Below are 18,865 nucleotides of genomic sequence, written 5' to 3'. Positions count from 1 at the left end.
CGGCCTGTTTTAACAAGCCCCCACCACCACTCCCAGGTAGCTCAGGTGGGCACTTAAGTTTGAGAAGTGCGGGGCAGTGTCAAACTCAGCGATATGGAAAGTACTGGGACTTTTACAAAGTGTCCCCTTTGCAGTCAAAAGGATAAATATGGCTTCCCAAGCCCCCAAGGCACCTGGCCACATTTCCAAGAAAGCAGGCAGTGGAAAGCGGAATGGAGGGCTTGCTGTCCGGGAGTCCCTCCCTCTGTGCACGAAACCCTTCCTTCCTGCCAGTGGGGCCCTCCCACCATGTGTCCAGGGTCACTTGCGAGAGTCACCTGCAGTTTCCGTTTACCTGGGACATGAGGGTGTCACAAGCAGAAGATAAGCCAAAACCCACGGAGACACCAGCAACATTGATAACCTGAAAAGAAACGAAGACGGCCATGTAGAGTGAAAGAGGCAGAAAGGTGATTTCTCTGTCCTCATGGATCAGAGGCTGCTGTGTGCCTCCAGCAACCCTCCCAAGTCAGCTGAGCCAGCCCTGTCCCTCCCCTGGAGCCCTTGCACAAATCCACCGGGCCCACTAAAGGATAGGCACAAGTTTGGAGAGAGAAGAAAAAGTCTCAGCCAGAGGTGATTACCAAGTCCTTTCCTTCTGTAAGTCCTGGGCATTTTGATCCCCAATTTGGGGTTCCTCCCAGTTTTAGGTTTGGACACCAGGATTTCACCTTCCAGTTCTGTATCATGGAGATGGAAGTGGGGACAGGAGCCAGAGCTCCACGGATTACAAATTCACTGATCTGAGAGAATGAATAACGGCCCTCCAGAGATGTCCGGTCTTAACCCCCGGATCCTGGGAAAACGTGAGGTTACATGGCAAAGGAGAATTAGAGTTGCAGACGGAAAAAAGGGGACAGCCCAGCCAAGCCCATTTGAGACATCTGACCTCCAGGACCATAAGATAATGAACTGTGCTGGTTTAAGCCATTAAAGGATGGGAAGCAGCAAGAGGAAACCCGTAAGGACAGCTTTCAGAAAGGCGTGTTAGTAAGTCCCATACATACCGCGATGGCGAGGGTGACCGCGTCCAGCTCCAGCTTCCCCAGGTGGCCACAGAACACGGAGCTTATGAAACTGATCAGAAACACCATCAACTGTGCCAAGAACTTGGAAGAGACAGAAAAGGAGCTGCAGGCAAGTCCCAACCATCACAGTGGGAGAAGGGCTTGAGGTGCATGCAAGGAGCCCCCCCAAAATCAACTCTAGTCAGAAGTAAAGAAACAGGGGGTGCCTGGGTGGTGCAGCTGGTTAAGCGTCCGGTTCTTGGTTTCGGCTCAGGTTGTGATCTCAGGGTCGTGAGATTGAGTCCCGAGTCGGGCTCTGTGCTTAGTACAGAGTCTGCTCATGATTCTCACTCTCCCTCTGTCCCTCCCACTAGTGCTTGCTCTCTCTCAAGTAAATAAATAAATCTTAAAAAAAAAAAAAAGTAGGGGCTCCTGGGTAGCTCAGTGGGTTAAAGCCTCTGCCTTTGGCTCAGGTCATGATCTCAGGGTCCTGGGATCGAGCCCCGCATGGCGGGGAGCCTGCTTCCTCCTCTCCCTCTCTGCCTGCCTCTCTGCCTACTTGTGATTTCTGTCTGTCAAATAAATAAATAAAATCTTAAAAAAAAAAAAAGAGAGACATCCCAGACGTCTTTGGGGCGGTGGGATCTGCCTTTCAACACCCCCACGCCCACTGCATCCACACACCCAGTCAAGGATGAGACCCAGCACGGGGCCCACTGCCGTGCCTGAGGAATTAGGCAATTCTGTTCCCCCCGCGTGCCTCATGGATGGCTGTCTCAGCAACAGCCTGACTGGCACGGGCTAGTTGTAGTCAAATGCACAAGCGAAATCATCAGACTGAGACCGTGCCTCTGTTTCTTCCTGCCACTGAGGCCCCACTCGTGTTTTTACCCTGGCTGTAGAACCAAAAGTCTTGCCACCTGCAGGCTTTGGAAAGGAGCTCCCCAGGGCCGGACGCCACAGAGGCAATGGCTAGAAGCCTGCCCAGCGTGCTCGCTATGTGAGCACCGTGCCGGAAGCCCTGGTCTCGCCCCCTCCCGTGGATGCCTGAAAGTTCACTCCTGGTATTGAAAGGTTAACACTGGAAGGAGCCGCAAGGTCATGGGGTACAGCCTCATCGTTGACACAGGAGAAAACCCAGGCAGCCCCAAGTCACACAGCTGGTTCATCACGGAGGGACAACTGGGACCCAAGTCACTCGACTTGTGGGGTCAACATCTTTGGAGCACAAACCACACGCCAAGCACTGCGGACATGGACAGAAGCACGAGGAATGCTGTCGCTCCATTCCTATCTTCATGGGACCCATCCTAGAGCAGGGAAAGGGGCTCGACATGGGATAATACAGCCAGTTACCCAGGAGATGGGCACTGCAAAGATGACAGGAGCTCTAAGAGCACAACCTGGGAGTCAGAGAAGGTTCTGGAAGAAATGAAGCTCCACAGACACCTGAATGGTGAACAGGCAGGTGAAGGTGGGCTGACCATCCGGGCAGAACGTTCCAGGCAGAGGAAACAGCAGCAGGAGGATGTGGGGTCTGAGGCAAGGCTGAGGGGGAAGGACCACCGGGAACCAGAGAAACTCCTGGCAGAAGCCAAACCCCAGAGGACCTCACGAGACCAACAAAAGGGGGTGACAAGCTCACATGCACATCCCCTCCGAAGAGGACTTTGGTGGCTGGCTCCACGTGGGGCATTTAGGGCGGCGAGCTAAAGAGGGGAGAGGCCGGAGGGAGGCTGCCGTGGTCCAGGCTCGGAGCATGGATGGCAGAGGGGAGGTGAGGACCCCCAGGCCTCCCCCGCCCACCTGCCCCCGCACCCATCAGCCTTTGAAATGCCTCGCTTCTTGGAGACCTTTACCACTTTGGCCTAGATCATCTTGTGCCTGACGCAGGCAGCTTGCTTCTGCTGAGCCCTACGTATGTCACCAAGGACTTTCCCCACTGCCTCTAGGATAAAAATCAAGCCATTAGCCTGCATGCCTTGTGTTTAGTCTGGCCCGTCCATCCAGCCACCCCTCACCCTGCGGGGCCGGCTCTGGTCCTCCTGCCCTGCAGCCCTGGAAGGCTCTCCGGCTCCCTCTCAGGCAGTCCTTTCTGCACACGGATGGAAACGAACTCCCTCACTTTGGACCCAAGCTATTCCACTCTGTTTCTATCCTCGGCAACGCAGCGCACAACCCGTGCTCCTGGACGGAGTGCCATCCCTCTCTGGGATTATTTTCAGGACTCTGACCTAGCCTGGCCATAAAGGTAAAATACTTTAAAAAAAAAAAAAAAAAAGGAGGGGGGTGCCTGGGTGGCTCAGTGGATTCAAGCCTCTGCCTTCGGCTCAGGTCATGATCTCAGGGTCCTGGGATGGAGCCCCACATTAGGCTCTCTGCTCAGAAGGGAGCCTGCTTCCCCCCCTTCTCTGCCTGCCTCTCTGCCTGCTTGTGATCTCTGTCTGTCAAATAAATAAAATCTTAAAAAAAAAAAAGTTACAATCCTAATGACCAGAAGGAAGCATGACTGAAATGCCCAAGACTAGGTACTACCAGCTATGTCTCTCTCCCACGCAAATACATTTTCTGCACGACAATTAGAACACGTAGTGACATGCGTTCTGATATGCACCACTTTCCCTTGTGTTAGGAATATTCTCTCTACAGGACTCACCGAAAGCGCGGTGGGAGAGGGGTAAGGGAAGTCCAAGCACCTGAGCCTAAAGCCTATCTCAGATCCTCAAGGGTCCACGTTCACAGGAGAGGCCTGGAAGGCAGATCGTGAATGGCGGAGACAAAATCAGAAACAGGAAATTCAGACCAGGCATCCCACCTAATTGATGGTAGATCCTTGGGAGAGCAGAGTATGGGACACTGAGCACAGGAGGAGGAGGCATCTATCTCCTCCCCCTCCAAGCCCCTCAGGAAATGGAACGCTCACAGCAGATGGAAACAGCTGTAGAAAGACCAAGAGGGGCTCCATATATAATTCACAATAAACTGACCAGGTGCCAGAACTCTTAAGACATCACTAGGTAAAGCCATCACATACAAACCCACACACAAAGGACTGGAAGGAAAAAGCATTCCCAAATTATCTCAGTGGTGTTTTCCTTTGGTTGCCTTGGTTTTCTGGTTGTTTTTTTTTCCTGCAAGGACAAATGTTAATTACACTCATAACCAACACAGCCCCATACATCTTTACGCTGTATACGCGCGAACATAAAGGACCAAGCATGTCAGGCTGGTTCTCGTCCTTGGAGACCTAGAAGGTCTCCTGCATCAAGGGTTACTTCGGGGACCTGCAGAGACAAAGGACTGGTCCCCGGAGAGGCTGGATCTCAGGAAGCTGCCTTGTGGTGTTTGTTGTATTACGACATCAGTAACAGTCTTATGGAGAGAGCTTTCTCACAGAGGCTCTGTGAGGGAAATCTGGGCACGGATTATGAGCCTCAGTTTATGGATGGAAAAGCAGAGGCTAGAAGAGGGTAGGGACAGGGAATTACTCAAGGTCACACAGCTGTTTCCTAACCTTCCTTCTGAGATCAAAGCAGGGAACTGGGCCCCAGATATGAAGAATGGAGATTCCAAACCACGCATTCTTTCCATTTTGCAAGAGAGCTTCACAAACACCTTTTTGGTGGATGGATTTTCGTTTCCTGGCTTTCTCCCTGGCGTTACTCTTGGCCCCTGCACAGCACAGCAGGTATCACACGATCCCACCAACAGCGTCGCCACCGCGCCAGGAACACGCACCGGCCCACCTTAACCTTCTCAGGTGCAGAATATCTACGCAGACGCCCAAAACTTATCTCTTAAAACCACAACGGATTCTTCTTGTCCAATGAAATGACTCACTCCACTGACTCAAAACCACCCAACTGTCAGGAAAACAGGGACGGGATTCTATTTCTTGTGGTTTTTAAAACCCACATAACTTTCAACTAGATAAAGTCGAAAAAACCCTAACCAAATGATTGGAAGAAACCTCAACTTCAAAGAGAACCACATAAAGACATTTTTAAAAAATAAACTCACTAACGGGAGGAGAGTGTGGGGCAGAAGAGGATGCCTCTGGTTTGTTTCCTCCTGCAGAGTCCGAGTAACTCTGAAGGTTTTGGAGATCTTGATCCGGGACAATTTCACCCCCTTCCTCCCTGCCTCGCGGAGGATAATTTAGCCTAATTACTAAATTACTAATGTAGTTTAATTACTAATTACTAAATGGCTAACTTAATTACCCTGTCTTAGGGTAATTTAGCTACCCGAAGTCCCAACTCCACAGCTAGTTTTCAAACACCGTCAAACGGTTCGGCGAACTTGTCTGCCTGATGGAGTCCGCACCCCGAGAATGCGCCCGGGAGAGCCTGGAGGCGAGCAGGTGGCCGCTCCCTGGGGGCTCCCCACGCCCGGGCGGATGCCAGCGGCGCGCGCTGTGCCAGGTGTGCCAGCCGCGCCCGGCGGTCCGCCCCGGCGAGGGTGCAGAGCGCGGCCCGGGACGCACGCGGAGGCACCCGGCACCCGGACGCGCGCCCGCCGGGCTCTCTCTGGGCACCGCGTCCCCCGGCGCCCGCCCGCCGGCCGCCAACTCGCTCGCTCCCTCCCCCCCACTCCCCGGTCACCCGGGGCCACACGCGCGTCCCGGATCCCCCACCCGCGGGGCCGACCTCCCACCGACGCCGCCTTACTCACCGCGGGGCCCGCCAGAAGCAGGAGCGCTCGCAGCTCCTCTCTGAAGCCGGACAGCAGCGGGCAGCGCGGCCCGGGGCTCTCGGGGTCGGCCTCATGGCCTCCCGGCCCGGGGCTCTCGGGGCCGGCCCCCTGGCCTCCCAGGCCGGCCCCCTGACCTCCCGGCCCGGGCCCCTGGCCTCCCGGCCCGGGCCCCTGACCTCCCAGACCGGCCCCCTGGCCTCCCGGCCGGGGCTCCTCTACAGCCTCCATACTCCTGGCGTTCTGCGTTTGGGGAGCGCAGAAGGGGCCTGTGAAAGGGCACAGGACCACCTCTGCGCTCTGCGTTTGGGGAGCGCAGAGGCGGCCTCTGGGAGGACGAAGGGCCGCCCCCGCCCCAGTCCCCGCCCCGGGCCGCCTGCCTAGCGTCGCGAGCCCGCCAGCAGCCCAGGGCCCAGCCGCGCGTGCCGCCTGTCCGGCCGCGACCTTGGGCGCATCCCTTGCATCTCCGCACGAGCGTGGACGCCCGCGCGTCTCGCAGAGGTCCACGGACTCCCGGACTGGGAAGCCAAGAGGTTGCACAAGGTCTGGGACCACACGGAAAGCGTTCTGGGCGCCTGGAGCCTCCGAGCCTCGGACGCCACGGCTTGCCCGTGTCTTGGGCCTTGCGCCGAGGGCTTCAGGTTGTGAAACGTGTGGCAAAGAAGAGCCTGGAGTTCTCACTCCTCCCGGGCGGTCGGCCAGGGGCGCGGGCTGGGCGCCCTCCTGCATCGCGGGCACCTGAGCTTTGGCGGGACTCGCTCCGCGCAGGGCGCTCAGCACGCGCTTTTTGAGGCTGCGTTCGGGACATGCGTACTCCTCCTCGCCCACCAACTGTATTGAAAAACTTAGTATCTACTAAAATAGAGCAACAAGCCCACGTTTTCCAAATAGAACTATGCGGGTACCTCCGGCGTCTTTGTTTATTTACCCATCAGCCTGAAGTGGGGGAACAAAAGTTTGTGAGCGTTAACAAACTCGGACTCGGGAGACACCTGGAGAGCAGAGCCACTTGCTTGCCTCCCAGAGCCTCAGTTCCCTCCTCTGTAAAACTGAAATGGCCTCTCCATCACTGGTTTGGGTGAGGACTCAGTGAGCTTGTGAAAGTGGACCCCTTGGCTTTCAGCCAGCTAAACAGTAATCGGCTAGCAGACGTTAGTCCCCAGGACAGGATGACTTCCCTAATAGTCGAAATGCCTTCGGTTGTAATAAGTGATTCAACTTTGGGGGCTCCCATAACCAGAAAGCTTGGATTCGGGGATTTTAAAATAAGATCTTTAGTGTTCTCCCTCGCCCCCCCCTTCCGCTCTCCTCATCCTCCCCTCCTTTTTTGATTGTCTCCCCGGTTTCATATTTTTCTCTGTAGGCACCCTTTCTTTCCCTGGAGGGGGCAGGGTGACCTTCAGCAACACTCACCCCTTTCTTTCCCACCCCCTACGCCAGGTAATAAGACCCTCCCTTTTCTAGATGGAAACAAACAGACAAAAAAAAAAAAAAAAACAGAGAAGAAACTTATGTTTGTGGGTTTCATATGTAGGTTTCTTGCGCACTTTGAAACAATCATCCTGGGCAGGGGAATAGGGTGGAATGTTTGGCTGGAGGGCACCCTGCATTCAGCTCTGTCCCAAAAGGGCTGGGTGCTATTGATGAGGGAAGCAAAGGCAAGACAAATGTAGCTTAAATTAAATCTCCTTCCAGCTTACATCCCACCGATAAATACCTGAAATTTACAGAGTGTGACCTTCCTCAAGGAATTCATGGCTGCCTTCCTGCCTTAAGGTTTCTGTTTTATTAAAAACTAAAAGTGACTTTATCTTAACAGCAGCTAGCCCTTCAAGGTCCCGACAGCCTTGCTTTCCAATTCATTAGAAACTTATACTATCCCTAAGCCCCACTAATTAAAAAGTATTTTTTAACACTTCACAAAACCAGTGCCACTCTTTCTGTCCACGGGTCCTGTCCCCATGCTATAATACAATCACCTTTTTGCATCAAAAACATCTCAAGAATTCTCTCTTAGCTGTTCACTCACAAACCCAAAAGCTTCCAAATGTCACCACTGTGACTGCTAGTAGATCCACCAGAATTTCATGTAGGGAGTGGAGGAGGAGGCGTGAGTCCCCACCAGACAAAAGTCCTAGGCTGGGCGCTAGATCTCCAATCATTGCTATTCTTAACTGGAACAGCCTTCTGGAGTTCTGGCCAATGCAATTAGACATATAACAAATGTAATATATAAATATTAGGAAAGAGAGAAAAGAGCTTGCAATTACAATTACACACAATCCCAATAAATAAAAAAATCCAAATGGGAAAGAAAGCCAACAGAGTAAGTAACAAGGTTTAACAAGTTGCTACATGCAAGTTCTTAACAGATAATATCAGTCTTTTAAAATTGGTAACATCAAATATGAAAATATTGGAAGAAGAAATCTCAAAGTAGTAGTACCTTGTGATGTAGAACAGAATCCCCTCCTTAGAGGGGCTATGTACAGTGACTTCCTTCCAAGGAGCGCAGTATGCAAAGGGGGAAAAATTGTAACTTCAGAGTGGAGAAAACTGCCAAATACGGTCTCAGCCAGATGATCAAGGTCATTATCAAAATCGTATTGATAGGGAACCTGGGTGGCTCAGTGGGTTAAAGCCTCTGCTTTCGGCTCAGGTCATGATCCCAGGGTCCTGGGATCGAGTCCCGCCTCGGGCTCTCTGCTCAGCAGGGAGCCTGCTTCCTCCTCTCTCTCTGCCTGCCTGCCTGCCTGCCTGCCTGCCTACTTGTGATCTCTGTCAAATAAATAAATAAAGTCTTTAAAAAAAAATCATATTGATAGATGCAATTGTCTTAGGACCCTTTGGCTGCTGTGACAGGTTACCACAAACTTAATGGCGGAAGGATGTCTAAACTCAAGGACTTAGGGGGTGCCTGGGTGGCTCAGTCCGTTAAACATTCTACTCTTGACTTCAGGGTCCGAGGATCGAGTCCCATGTCAGGTTCCATGCTCAGCACAGAGTCCGCTTGAGAGTCTCTCTCCTTCTGCCCCTCTCCCCGCTTCCTCTCTCTCTCAAATAAATAAATAAATTTTAAAATAAAATAAAATCAACAACTCGGCAGGGTTGATTCCCTCCTGGGGGCTTAAGGGAGAATCTCTTCCACGCTTCCCTCCTAGCTTCTGGGGGCTGCCTGCAATCTTTGGCATTCCTTGTTTTGTGACAACGTAATTCCAATCTCTCTCTCTGTCACCACATGGCATTCCCTGTGTGTCTACCTCTATGTCTCTGTTTTCTTGTAAGGACACCAGTCATGGGATCAGGACTCATTCTAATCACGACCTCAATCTTAACTTCATCACATCTGCAAAGACCCTCTTTTCAAATAAGGTCATGTTCTTTTTCTAAAGATTTTATTTATTTATTATTTTATTTATTTATTTGTCAGAGAGCAAAAACAGGGGGAGCAGCAGGCAGAGGGAGAAGCAGGCTCACCGCTGATCAAGGAGCTTGGTGCGGAACTTGATCCCAGGACCCTGGGATCATGACCTGAGCTGAAAGCAGACGCTTAACTGAGTCACCCAGGTGTCCCTAAGGTCGCATTCTGAAAGTCCAAGTAGACAGGCCTTTGGGGCAGATGATGCTATTTAACCAAGCATAGTACCTTTGATGTGATGGGATGAAAACGGAACTTAATCTCTGGTCTTCTCACCAAAACCCACAACCTCCCCACTTCAAGTCTAAACATCAGAAAAACATCAGACAAATCCCAGTTGAAAGATATGCTATGAAACACCTAACACTCTTCAAAATGGTCAAGGTCAACAAAAAACAAGGACCCTCTGAAAAACTGTCACAGCCAGGAGGAACCTAAGGAGACAGGACAACGAAATGTCAGGTAGTATCCCGAGTGGAATCATGGAACAGAAAAAGAAAATCAGGAAGAACCAAGGAAATTGGAGTGAAGTATGGGCTTCAGTTAGTAATAATATATCCTATCAGTTCAGCTCCTGAAAGTTATTGTTTAGATAAAATCGGACAGAATAAATAGATTTGACTCTCAAAGGCAGGCAAATTGGGAGCTTGGGGGACACCTGCTCCTTTTTGTCCCCTTATTCACCAAAGAAATCACGTTCTCTTCTTTTAGGAGAGAGAGAACACAGCAGGGGGAGCAGCAGGCAGAGGGAGAGAAAGAAACCGGCTCTCTGTGGAGCAAAGAGCTGGATGCGGGATTCGATCCCACGTCCACAAGACCATGACCTAAAGCAGAAGACAAATGCTTTACTGACTGAGCCACCCAGGTATCCCTCTTCTTTTAGGATTTTAATGTAAGTTCATCCTAGCTTCCCTAATGATAAACCATCACTGGTTCCTGGAATCAGTTTCCTTTTATTATGACGTAGTATCATTGGTGCATGGTGGTAAATTCATTACAAGTGTTTTATTCAGGATTTTTTTTTATCTGCGTGCATAGGTTAGACTCTTTTTGTATCTGTATTCCCGTCTTTGTCCAACGTAGGCTATAACCTTGTAGAATCAGTTCTGTTTTTATGCTCTGTATTAAAATATCTTAAGAATTATCTGTTCTTGGGGCGCCTGGGTGGCTCAGTCATTAAGTGTCTGCCTTTTCAGCTCAGGTCATGATCCCAGGGTCCTAGGATCGAGCCCCGCGCCCGGCTCCCTGCTCAGCGGGGAGCCTGCTTCTCCCTCTCCCTCTGCCTGCCGCTCCCCCTGCCTGTGCCCATGCTTTCTTTCTGTCAAATAAATTGATTAATTAATTAAAAGAATTATCTGTTCTTCGAAGTTTTGAAGGCGTTCGTCTAGACGACTGGCTCATCCTTTTAGGGGCTATATTTTGTTTGAACATAAGAAAAAAAGGAAAAGGGAGCAAGTTGCTATTTTTTTTTTAAGATTTTATTTATTTATTTGACAGACAGAGATCACAAGCAGGCAGAGAGGCAGGCAGAGAGAGAGGGGGAAGCAGGCTCCCTGCTGAGCAGAGAACCCAATGTGGGGCTCGATCCCAGGACCCTGGGATCATGACCTGAGCCGAAGGCAGAGGCTTTAACCCACTGAGCGACCCAGGCGCCCCACAAGTTGCTGTTTCTTACGAGGTTGCTTGTGTATTCCGATTTTCTACCTCTTCTTGAATCGGTTTTGGCCAGTGATAAATGTTCGTGGATTACGGCTGTAACAGATGACCGCAAACTTAGTGGCTTGAAACAAGAGAATGCAGGTGGGGTCCGAGGGTTCGAGAGCACCAGGCTCCGGGGGTTCCCAGACCAGGTTGAACCACTTACTGCTGACAAAATCCAAAGGTGGAGAGACAGTGGTGGTGAAACAGACAGGAATTTACTTCAGTGAGGCCAGTACTGGGGAAGACAGTGAACAGTTTCAGAGACTGTCTCCAAAGTCCTGGAAATACTTCCAGGTTTACATAAGGGGCGAGGGTCGGTGGGTCCCCACAGGTGGGCAGTAAAGACCTGGTCCATCATTGTCTTGGAGTCAGTCACCTGCGGGAGGGGTCCCGCTGGCTCCGGGCTGTTGCTGATGGCTTGACTGGGTGGATAGTTCTGTCCCCAGCCCAGGTGACTTGCCCACAGGGTCTTTTGCCTGAGGTAAGAGATAAGCTGGAAAGAAGAACTTAATCAGTTAGAATGTTGAGGTCAACATGGAGATTGGTGGAGTCCTCTTTCAAAAACTTCATTTTGCAGCGGTCATAAGTCTGAAATGGGTTTCGTGGGGTAAGATCAAGATGTGAGCAGGGCTGCGATGCTGCTGGAGGCTCTAGGGGGAAATCCATCTTCCTTCCTTTTCCAGCATTTCTAGGCTGCCCGCACCTCTTGGCTCATGGCTCCTTCCTCCATCTTTTTTTTTTTTTTTTTAAGATTTTATTTATTTACTCGACAGACGGCGATCACAAGTAGGCAGAGAGAGAGGTGGGGGGAAGCAGGCTCCCCGCCGAGCAGAGAGCCCGATGCTGGCTCGATCCCAGGACCCTGAGATCATGACCCGAGCTGAAGGCAGAGGCTTTAGCCCACTGAGCCACCCAGGCACCCCTCCTTCCTCCATCTTTGAAGTTCATTGCTCCAACCTCTGCTTCAGCACTACATTGCCTTTTCCTGATTTTGACCCTTTTGCTCTCCTCTTGTTAGGACCTCTGAGATTATATTATATATTATATAATTATATATATAATATTATAATATAATATATAATATTATAATATAAATTTATAATTTTATTATAAATTTATATCATATGTCATATATAAATTTATATATAATTATAATTTTATTATAAATTATTGATTTATAATCATTATTTATAATTATATATTATATTATATATTATATATTATATTTGATAATCCAGGATGATCTTTGCATGCAGGACCCTTAAATTAAGCCCGTTCACAAAATCCCTTTGCCAGGCAAAAGGCAACGCTCAGAGGTCGCAGGGGTTAGGGTGTGGCCGTCTCTGGGGAACACTATTCTTCATCTCACACTCACCGTATTCTCAACATGTCTCTGGTTTTCCTGGATTATTTATTCTGATGAACTCTTCATTATATAGGGGGTATTTTCTCAAGTCGCCACGTTTTAGAAAGGATATGCAAGGTATCCTTTTGATGAGGGAGCAGGAGGCTGGCTGAGGACAAAGCAAAAGCTGGCACCTTGCACCCCCTCTCCACCCACTCCCCTCCGTATTATGTGTGACATTCCTCAGCACCCCTGACTGCCATAAACAAGAAACAAATAGTTAACTTGCAGAGATCACAATCCTGCAAGACAGGAGTCTCCCTTGGTTTACCAATGTCCTAGAGATTTACAACAAAGAAGCTATCTTAACAATAGCACAATTTCCAGAGGCAAGTAACTCAGTTCCTCAAGCCCTAAATAAAGTTAAATTTCTTCTAAACCCAAATCTCACTAACAAGGACATTTGATAGGAGAAATGTGAAATTTTTTCTCTAGATCTCCAAGATAGTGTCGAGAATCATTTCCAAGCATATGGCCCACTGATACACATCTAAAGGGTCTCACAAGAAGATTTTTACTACTAGTAATAAATAAATTTTCTCCCAACAATAGCTAGTCCCTTAGGGTCCTGGAGACCTTGCTTCCAAAATTCCTTAGAGACTAACATCACCCGCTTTGTCCTCACCTACCCAACTCCTGTGTATATAACCAGCCACTCCTCACATCCCCGGGGCAGCAGCTCTTCCTGCCCACGGGTCCTGTCCCCGTGCTTTAATAAACCACCATTTTGCACCAAAGATGTCTCAAGAATTCTTTCTTGGTCATCAGCTCCGGACCTCACCCCCACCGAACCTCTCCTAGGTTCTAGAACTTCATCACTTTGTTTCTAGCATTGTGTGTTACAGATGAAAAATCCAAAGCCGCTCAGATTCTTTTTATTGTAAGGAACCATGGTGATCACTGTGGCTAATTTTCCAATATTCTTTTTTTTTTTAAGATTTTATTTATTCATTTGACAGACAGAGATCACAAGTAGGCAGAGAGGCAGGCAGAGAGAGAGAGAGGGAGAAGCAGGCTTCCCGCTGAGCAGAGAGCCCGATGCGGGGCTCGATCCCAGCACCCTGGGATCATGACCTGAGCCGAAGGCAGAGGCTTTAACCCACTGAGCCACCCAGGTGCCCCTAATTTTCCAATATTCTTTTCATTCCAAGTGATTCGTCTTGGCTAGTCATGGTAATCTCATTTTCCTCGTCAGGGCTCCATGTTGGAATGGACACATGTGCCTCAATCATGGCCATGAAACACGACAGCAAATCTGATGCACATCTCTGGCAAAGACAGCCTTGTTTCTAAGAAAGAGTCCTGGAAGGGAAAAGCCCTTATTTTCCCCTTCAGGTGTTGCTATATCTAGGCGTGATCCCTAAAAGTCCAGCCATCCCGTCATGCTGCCAGCCCAAGGATGAAACCAAAACTAGAAAAGGGTACTGTCAAGGGAGTCACAGATTCAAAAGACTCAGAGAGAAAGGGCTCTAGCTCCAGAGAGATTGTAAATAGATTATTGTGAAAGGTAAGTTACTCTCATTTGCAAGAAAGGGAAAGTTTTATTATAAACCACATCACAATTTAAAATTGTGGCTCAGTGGGTTAAGCCTCTGCTTTCGGCTCAGGTCATGATCCCAGGGTCCTGGGATCAAGCCCCACATCAGGTTCTCTGCTCAGCGGGGAGCCTGCCTCCCCCCCTCTCTCTCTGCCTGCCTCGCTGCCTACTTGTGATCTCTGTCTATCAAATAAATAAATAAAATCTTTTTAAAATTAAAAAAAAATGGACACTGTATTGGGTTCTTCATCCCATTTCTGGCACAGAGCTTCCCAAACCATTGGAATTTCTCAAGTAAGAAGAGCAATCAAGATGCCTTTTGTTCTGTTCATGGTTGACTCCTGGGCCTCACAAGGGTGAGGACGGTTTGCTAGTTGAGCCCACTGTGTGATTAGAGGGTTGGAGCCTTTTGGGTTTACCCCCACCCTCCGGGAAGAGGAGAAGGCTTGGGTCTAGGTGGAGTTCAATCACCAATGGTAATGACTTAATTCATCATGCCTACTTAATGAATCCTCCATAAAAACCCAAAAGGATGGGGTTCAGAGAGCTGCTGGGTTGGTGAGCAGGTGGCTATTTGGGGACAGTGGCCCTTGGAGAACATGGAAGTTTCCGGCCCTTCCCACATACCTTGCCCTGCGCATCTCTTCCATCAGGCCGTTCCTGAGTTATATTCTCTTATAACAAACCCATCATCTAGTAAGTAAACTGTTTCTCTGAGTTCTGTGAGCTGCTCTAGAAAGTTAATTGAATCTAAGGTGGGGGTCATGGGTACCTCCAGTCTCTGGCCTGTTGGTCAAAAGTATAGGGGCCAATCTGGACTTGTGTTTCTAAAGTGGGAAGACTGGAGGGTGAGGGTGGCCTTATAGGACAGCTCTTTACTTGTGGGATCTGACCCTATGTCCAGGTAGATGGTATAAAAATTGACTTGACTTGTAGGATACCCTGCTAGTGTCTAAGGATTGTTCGGTGGTGTAGGGAAACGGCACCTGCGCACGCACGCGTGCATGCACACACACACACACACACACACACACACATTGGAATTCGGTACAGAATGCTTCTTACAAGCGTAACCACACAGAGAGATAGAACCCACAGGTCAGTAAGTAAAACACAGAACTGTAACAATTACTGGATGGCAGAACTACAGCTACTGTCAAGCTTCTCTCCGTCCCAGGGAGGAAAAATCTACATTTCCTATTTAAGTGATTTGAGCTCATACTGGCATAGGAACAAAAAAATAAAACTAGGCTTCCCAGTCGAGATACCAGAATCCCCAAGATAAAGGAAGAAATAAACTAATGACCAGAAATACGGACATCTGACACTGCTCACCAAACAGTCCAACCATAAATCCCACCCCCCAGACCCCACCCCCCGCCATAGGGTCACTGTACGAGGGTAAGAACCAGACCAAAACCAGACTTGGCCAAGACGCAGATATAACCTGGGACAGAAACAGAGCCAAAGGACACATAGAAAACACAGGGTCAGTGAGACCCAAGCTTTATCGTTTCATGAGATTCATGGTGGGCCAGGCCAGGGCAAACCGCCACGGAGAGGCTGCATTTAGGCAACAGGCTTGAGCAAAGTGAACTTGAACAAGGCAATAGCGCCGCAGTGACCACCGAGCTGAATGCAAACAGGCTCCTTAAAAGACCCACCTCGAATTGGTCACAGACCCTAACGGACCAATTACAACTGGCACAGTTCTTAAAATTACCAAAAAAGGAAAAATTCCCTACGTTCCCATACTCCGTCACTCCATCCTGTAAATATACCCGTCACCACCGCCTTGGGGTAGACACTCTCTCCTTTGCTGTCCTGCCTACAGCTCGCTTGCGGTGTGTTCAAGAAACTTCTCTTTTGTTCTGCCTTGAGTGAATTCTTTTTTTTCTTTTTAAGATTTTATTTATTTATTTGACAGTGACAGCACAAGTAGGCAGAGAGGCAGGCAGAGAGAGAGGAGGAAGCAGGCTCCCCGCTGAGCAGAGAGCCCGATGTGGGGCTTGATCCCAGGATCTTGGGATCATGACCTGAGCCGAAGACAGAGGCTTAACTCACTGAGCCACCCAGGCCACCTTCGCCACCGGCCCCCACCCAGTCAGGATACTCTACACTCGGAAGTGCTGCTTCCTTAGCTCTAGTGGGTGAACATTCCAGGCTGCCCCAGTGTACCCTTCCTCGGTGACAGGGAGACCTGGAAACAGATGCGTTTTAGCCAAGAGAAGAACGTTGTCTGCAAAACTGTTCCAAGGTCAGCCGTGAGAGAATGGATTGCCAAATAAGAAAACATCTGAAGAGGAGAAAAAGTCAAGATCTCCAAGGTTACCAAGTCTGTCCATGACACACACACACACACACACACATTTTTTTTTCACATGAAAATCATATCCATAAAATTGGCCACATGTCATCAGATGTCAGCATTGCAAAAGTTGAGGAGAAGGGTTTTAGGTCGGAGGAAACAAGTTATAGGACTCAGATCTCATTAATTTGGGAAACCAGAACTTGACAGAGTGGGTTTGGGGTTTGGTTTGGCTTAGCTCATGGTAAAAAGTGTTTGCTTTGGTTTTGCTCCTGCCTGGGACACGTACATAAGCACCCATTCACCGTGTTAGCAAAGTGTCAGCAATTCAGCATTCAGAGTTGCTTCCCCAAAGAACATAAACTCTAGAAGCTTTGACCGGTATGCCTGAGCCTTCCTTCCCTCGGGCTCCTCCGTGTCTCTAACTCTGGTCCAGTTTGGACAACTGTATCTATCACACTGAGGAAAACAGCCTAACTGATACAGAAAGCATTTTTCTGGGGCGCCTAGGTGGCTCAGTCAGTTGGGTGTCTGCCTTCAGCTCAGGTCATGATCTCCGGGTCCTGGGATCGAGTTCCGCATCAGGCTCCCTGCTCATCAGGGAGTCTGCTTCTCCCTCTCCCCTTCTGCCCACCCACCCCCCCGCTCTTTCTCTCTCATAAATAAATAGATAAATAAAAGACGGCTTTTTTCTTCTTCTTCTTCCTTATATGGCCAATCTTGACTTTATCTTTGGAATTTCGATATTTCACTAGGATTTGTCTGAGATCAGGTCCTCCCTCAATTGCTCCTGACTTTGTCGTGCCCTTCATTCACAAGCTTCCTTAGCTCAGTGCCAAATGGTCCTCACTGATTAGGAAACACCACCGACAGAGTAGCTTGGCCCAAATTCTTACAAACTCTGAGGCCTCTGAATCCAGATCTCTTGTGTTTTTGCCAATGTCCCCTCACCGCTTCCCAGTGGGTTTTGTAAAGGCAAACACACTCTTTAGCAAATCGGGGTGCTGTTTTGTGTGTCTGCGCTTTGTGCCTTAAGGATCCATAATGCATCGAAATAGCTTTGAAGGTATCTTACCCCACGGGGGTGCTCATATGGATCAGCACTTACAGAAGGGACAACTGTGAACTCCGCAAAGTGGCAGAATCAAGATAATTCCAGTCCATGTGTACACGCAACTCTAGCAACTTGGATGTCCCCAAATGGTCCAACCTGCTGAGGGCACCCTGTCATCTTTTCTTTTTTTTTTTTTTTAGACTTTATTTATTTATTTGAGAAAGAGAGTGGGAGGGGAGGGGCAGAGGGAGAGGGACAAGCAGAGTCCCCGCTGAGCAGGGAGCCTGTTGTGGGGCTTGATCCCAGGACCCTGAGATCATGACCTGAGCTGAAGGCAGACGCTTAACCGACTGAGCCACCCAGTCGCCCCTATCACCTGAAAAGTAAAATTTAAGTGGTAGAACCTGATCTTGCCTAGAGTGGGAAACTGTCGCCCTCCCCAACAGGGTCCTCAGAAAGGCCTTTGTGGTAAGCTGGGAGAACCAGACTTGGTGACTGATTTAGGCTAACACACTCTTTAGCGAATCTGGGTGCTGTTCTGTGTGTCCGAGCTTTGTGTCTTAAGCCTTCATGATGCATCCAAGGGGCGACCTCTTCAAACGGGATGGAGTTCAGGCCGTGGTCGAGAAAGAGGGGTGGGAAATGATCCCTTAAAAGCACTGTGTGGTTCCTCTGGCATAGAATGGGGGAGGAACAGGTGCAGAGCAGACAACCAGAGGCGAGTGTCTTCTGGTTGGAAGTGCTCAGCGAAAGCCAGTGTTCCTGCCCCAGAGAGAGGAGAGGGCGGATCTCTACTCCCCTTGGGCTTGGAGCTCTGCATCCCCCGAAGCAGGTACACCCACGTACACCTGGCAAGGGAATGCCTGCTGGCCCCGCCCAGCTCACACCTTGCTGTGACCTGATGTCGCACCCTGAGATTTTTAGGCCCAGCCAGCCAGTGTACAGAGGTGTGGCTGCCATTCCTTACGATCAAGATAAACAAACTCCAGGCAAGGCCAGAGGTTAACACCAGCACCAGCTGCTGCCTCAGTGAGCTCAGGATGCTGGCCGCTCGGAGGCCAGGCCTTGCTCTGCCCTGAGGGAGCTCAATACCCCAAACCAGTCAGGAGCTCACTGACTCAGCACTGCCCCCGGGGCGGACGGCAGGGGAAGGGTGCAGGGCAGAGCTGGACGGAGGTTGGATTTGGAGGCTAAAAGGAGACACCCTAGCTCTTTCTCTGGGACAGTGTGAAATAAGCCCATTTGGTTCCCCACCAATGGAGACCTTTAGTTTCTGAAAGCAGCAGCATCATTGAGTGGGAAGAGCCACCAGGGGTGCCTGGGTGGCTCAGTGGGTTAAAGCCTCTGCCTTCAGCTCGGGTCATGATCCCGGAGTCCTGGGATCAAGCCCCGCATCGGGCTCTCTGCTCAGCAGGGAGCCTGCTTCCTCCTCTCTCTCTCTCTCTCTCTCTCTCTGCCTACTTGTGGTCTCTGTCTGTCAAATAAATAAAATTTTAAAATCTTTTTAAAAAAGAAAAAAAAAAAGAAAGAGCCACCCACCGGTAAATCAGGAGACCAGGGTTCTGGCCTTGCTTCTGCCATTTCCTGGCTGCATGACTGCAGGCAAGCCACCGCACCTTGAATTTCAACATTCTTGCCACTAAATGATAAGAATAATTCCTACTCGGTCTATCCCCATGAACTTTTTTTTTTTTAATGTCATCT

General features: G+C 49.7%; 1 protein-coding gene across 1 annotated transcript in view; it reads right to left on the bottom strand.

Moving 5' to 3' along the window:
• Positions 1-18,865, bottom strand: part of LOC308357369 (multidrug and toxin extrusion protein 1-like) — a 53,448-nt gene that overhangs the window by 28,305 nt on the left and 6,278 nt on the right. The window contains exons 2-3 of the mRNA XM_080826892.1: positions 1,047-1,148; positions 335-403 (exon numbers count right to left, since the gene is read on the bottom strand). Coding sequence (XP_080683018.1) covers positions 335-403; positions 1,047-1,133 — 156 coding nt within the window. The 5' untranslated portion in view covers positions 1,134-1,148. The remainder of the gene's footprint in view (positions 1-334; positions 404-1,046; positions 1,149-18,865) is intronic.

Source organism: Martes martes, assembly GCF_963455335.1.
Source record: "Martes martes genome assembly, chromosome: 16".
Taxonomy (NCBI): domain Eukaryota; kingdom Metazoa; phylum Chordata; class Mammalia; order Carnivora; family Mustelidae; genus Martes; species Martes martes.
Note: the sequence above shows the minus strand (reverse complement) of the source record. Positions and strands in the feature narration are given on the sequence as shown.